Below are 4,577 nucleotides of genomic sequence, written 5' to 3' on the forward strand. Positions count from 1 at the left end.
CCTCCGACAGTGCGGCGCTCCCTCAGCACTGACCCTCCAAGTCTCTGAGGTGTCACCTGAACTTATAACCCCTTACTCAGAGCTGTGAGGGAAGTAGGTGTATGATTGAGTCATGTCTGTGCAGTATTGAGTCTTACACCTGACCAATTGAATGAGGAAGAAAGGGAAGGTGTGTACAGTTTCAGAAACATGAGAGCTGAATGTGGAAAATGTAAGAGCTGTACTGGACCTGTGTCAGGCTGGGGAGGTGGGTGACATTTGATAGTCTTTATATTCCAGCGAACGAAGGAGCAGTGGGGGGGGTGCTGATGGGTTTAATTATAGTGTTCTGTGGAACAATCAGAGTGCGCGTTGCCTATTCAAAAACTGTGTGCAGGCGACAGCAGGAACTGCAACATGTGAGATCAGCTTACTGTTGTGGAGTCCCAGTCACATCCCCATGTGTTTATTCTTGTCCCTGGATTTCCCAGTGTCGGGTTTCAAATGCCGATGGGGTTTGTGATGCTTACTGTGGATACCAGTGTAAGAGACACCTCAGAAATAGGAGGAGGCTTATCTGGCCCATCGATCCTGCTCTGCCATTCAGTAGGCTGTACTTACCCTCCCGCTCACCACAACCCTTAATTCCTTAACTGTTCAAAACTCTTATATATCTTTGGCTTAAAAACATTCAAGGAGGTAGCCTCACTGGGCAGGGAATTCCACAGATTCACAACCCTTTGGGTGAAGATGTTCCTCCTCAGCTCAGTCCTAAATCTGCCCCCCCACCCCCCTTATTTTGAGGCTATGCCCCCTCGTTCTCATTTCACCCGCCAGTGGAAACAGCCTCCCTGTTTATATCTATTCCCTGCATAATTTTATGTGTTTCTATAAGATCTCAACCCCCTGATTCTAAATTCCAATGAGTACAGTCCCAGTCTACTCAATCTCTCCTTATAAGCCAACCGTCTCAATTCCTGAACCAACTTGGTGAACCTCCTCTGCACCCCCTTCCAGTGCCAGTCCGTCCTTTCTCAAGTAAGGAGACCAAAACCGAACACAGTACTCCAGGTGTGGCCTCACCAGCACCCTATACAGCTGCAGCATAGCCCCCCTGTTTTTAAACTCCATCTCTCTTGCAATGAAGGACAATATCCCATTTGCCTTCTTAATTACTTGCCGCACCTGCAAACCAACTTTTTGTGTTTTGAGCTGTCCCAGGGTCAGGCACCATGTGCCTTCTTCATCCCAAATCTACTCCGATCCTAAAAGGCAGGACATTAATCAGGTGTGACTTTAATCCTGACACAGATCGGAACATATCGACACAATGAGAAATTCCAGACAGTTTCCTAGAACAACCAGGGATCAAGCTATTTTGGACCTAGTGATGTCTAAAGAGGCAAATTAAATAAATTATCTCAGGAAGAAGATCATCTGGAAAACCAGAAGGGAGAAAACAAAATGGACATAGGCTCCTTTGAAATGAGGCTGGGGAAACAATCTTGGGGAACAAGGAAATGGCAGAGGAATTGAATAAATACTTTGCCTCAGTCTTGTGTGCAATTTTGGGTCTCCACAGCTGAGGAAGGATGTTCTGGCAAGAGGGGCAGTTTCAGGAATGACGATCTGTACCTAGTGGAGTACCACAGGGATTAGTGCTGGGGCCCGTTATTTACAATATAAATTTGAGACTGGGATGAAGGACATGAATGTATTATAGCCATGTTTACAGGTGGCGCACACACAATTGGGAAGACCAGTGGTTGAGGATCACCGAGTCAGCAAAAGGATATAGATAGGTTAACGAGTGGGTAAAAACTAGGCAGATGGAATATAATGCGGGAAAATGAGAAGTCAGCACCCTGTGTTACTGACTGTGTCCCTACTGATGTTAATCCCTCTCCCTCTCACTGTCACTCAGTAACCCCTCTCCCCCACCCCCAGCGCCCTGTGTTACTGACTGTATCCCTACTGATGTTAATCCCTCTCCCTCACACTGTCACTCAGTAACCCTTTCTCCCCCCGCAGCGCCCTGTGTTACTAACTGTATCTGTACTGGTGTTAATCCCTCTCCCTCACACTGTCACTCAGTATTATTGTGAAATTTTGTCCTGGGGAGAGAGACGACAGTTCATGTTTCAGCTAAGTTCACATGCTTTTTGTTTAATTCTTAAGAGAAAGTGAATATATCTACAAAGTAAATGGAAGCCGCACACTATACAATACATTCCCCAACTGTCAAATTTAAACCCGGATCATTAATTCCCAGAATACATGGACACATCACATTCAGAAATGTCAACAGGAACAAGTTCAATAGCTTCAACAAATGCAAGTCCAGGTCTTTGTGTTTTAACCTGCAGCCATCAAATCATCAACAGAATAGTGGCAGTGGCGACTCAGCCTATCAGCTCTGGTGCTGGCCCTTCCACGGGAGTAATGGTCCTTAAGCGTTTTCTGGTTTAGGAAGTCCCTTTTTCAAGTAGATTAATATTCACTTCCCCGTCCTCACCCCCACAAATCTACGTAAGTGTTGATAATTTGAAAGTGCTGAATGAAAAGTGACAATCTGAAGCTGAGGAAGTATTCTGTTGCAGTCTAATTGACGGCATTCATGAGTAGATAGTTCACTGCGAACCAGTTCTTTCCCTCGTTCTTTCCCTCACTACCCAAGGTCTGTCTATATTCCTTCCCCACTTCACACTGGCTTTCAACAAATGGAGATCCATTGCTGGATTCATACCAGACTTGGGTGACCGCTCTGCTGAACGCATGCAAAACGAAGTAGCTTTTACACAAACATTTATCGCTGTTGGATAATTATCAGAAGCTGTCAATAATCACGAAGCAAGTTTGCAATGCGTTGCTACAGAAACATTATTAATCTTTGTATGCTGCAGTGGTGTCGAATACTTCAGTGTGTGGCTGTAGTGCTTAATGAGGAGACTGCCACTGAACACCAGGCAAAGTCTCCGTTATGTCCCTTCACAAAGCAACTCTGAGATTGAGACTCACTGCTCTGTGATCATGTACATTCAATTATGAAGGAGGCTTTACTCTGTATCTAGCCCCGTGCTGTCCCTGTCCTTGGGAGTGTTTGATGGGGGACAGTGTAGAGAGAGCTTTACTCTGTATCTAACCCCATGCTGTTCCTGTTGTTGGAGTTCTGAGGAAGGGTCACCTGACGCGAAATATTAACGCTGATTTTTCCTTCACAGATGCTGCCAGACCTGTTGAGATTTTCCAGCAACTTCTGTTTTTTGTCCTGTTGTGGGAGTGTTTGATGGGGACATAGAAGAGAGAGGTTTACTCTGTATCTAACCCCGTGCTGTCCCTGTCCCTGGGAGTGTTTGATGGGGGGGGACAGTGTAGAGGGAGCTTTACTCTGTATCTAACCCTGTGCTGTCCCTGTCCCGGGGAGAGTTTGATTGGGGGCACAGTGCAGGGGGAGCTTTACTCTCGGCACGCAAGAGATGTCGTCTTTCCTCCCTCCCTCCTCCAACCCAATGGTGACTGAGCAGCCTCTCTTAGACCTTGCCACTTGGTTGCGCCGTGCCATCATGCTTGGCCATGGTGGCAGAGAAGATGGCCAGGAGGTTGTCGAGACCCAGAAGGTAGCCGTCTTCCCGGTTACCCTCCTGCCAGGCCAGGTCGTGCTGGAGGGTCTGGCCCTCGGGCAGTCCTGTCGTCTTGCCAAAGTCGATCATCCAGACATTGACCCGCCCCTTCTTCTCGTGGATGAACAGCAGGGAGGTCCCGATGAACTGCGAGAGAGCAGCAAGACGACAAGGTGTTGGCGGTGAATGCAGAGCCAGTACAACTCGATGCGAACGGATGGTGGAGGGCAGAGCAAGAAACAATGGGATAATTTCCAATTGGGAGCGCAGGAACCAGGGGGACATATGTGCATGTGGAACATAACAGCACCAAATGAGAAGGCTGTTCAAAAAAAGAGAAGCATCCAGAATCTTTGACTCTGTTGCTACAGGATTAGGCCTCAACATCCCATTAAGGATTGATCTGCACAGGGACACTATAAAGATTCAATCAGATCTACTGAATCACCAGCTTTCAGTGTGATTGTTTGTACTGGCTGAAGGCAACGAGCTAGGTTTGTAACACACGTGCCATTCGGCAGGGGCTACAGCAAACATTTAGCTCTTTCTTTCTTTCTCCAGCGCCATCCCTCCTCAATAAGTGGTATTTCCGAAGCACTGTAGCCAATGACGCTGCAGTCGGTGTCAGAGAGCTGCGGGGGGGGGAAATCGCTGCAGCCAATCTGTGCAGAGCAAGGCCCCAGAAATCGCACTATGAGGTTGGCTGAGTTGGTTGGACAGCTGGCTTGCAATGTAGGGTGACGTTGTGGGATCCATTGCTAAGCCAACTGAGGTTACCATGAAGGACTCTCCTTCTCAACCTTTCCCCTCAAGGGAGATCCTCAGCTTTAAACTCATCACCAGTCGTCTGTCTCTAATGAGGGAGTAGTACAATGGTATGCTAAAACTTTGACAACTTTACCTGTTTGCTGTCATGATTCTTGAGGGAGACACTCCTTCCCATCCACTCCCATTGTACACAATCCCAATGGATCCAAA

The 4,577-nt window shown here is 47.3% G+C and overlaps 1 protein-coding gene across 1 annotated transcript in view; it reads right to left on the bottom strand.

Annotated features, from left to right (window-relative positions):
• Window positions 1-2,125: 2,125 nt before the first annotated feature.
• The window catches only part of LOC109923596 (inositol-trisphosphate 3-kinase B-like), an 11,590-nt gene continuing 9,138 nt past the window's right edge, over window positions 2,126-4,577 (bottom strand). Inside the window, exon 5 of the mRNA XM_020523641.2 lies at window positions 2,126-3,746. Within this exon, the coding sequence (XP_020379230.2) occupies window positions 3,510-3,746 (237 nt within the window). The 3' untranslated portion in view covers window positions 2,126-3,509. The remainder of the gene's footprint in view (window positions 3,747-4,577) is intronic.

Source organism: Rhincodon typus, chromosome 43 (genome assembly GCF_021869965.1).
Source record: "Rhincodon typus isolate 14 chromosome 43, sRhiTyp1.1, whole genome shotgun sequence".
NCBI classification, from domain to species: domain Eukaryota; kingdom Metazoa; phylum Chordata; class Chondrichthyes; order Orectolobiformes; family Rhincodontidae; genus Rhincodon; species Rhincodon typus.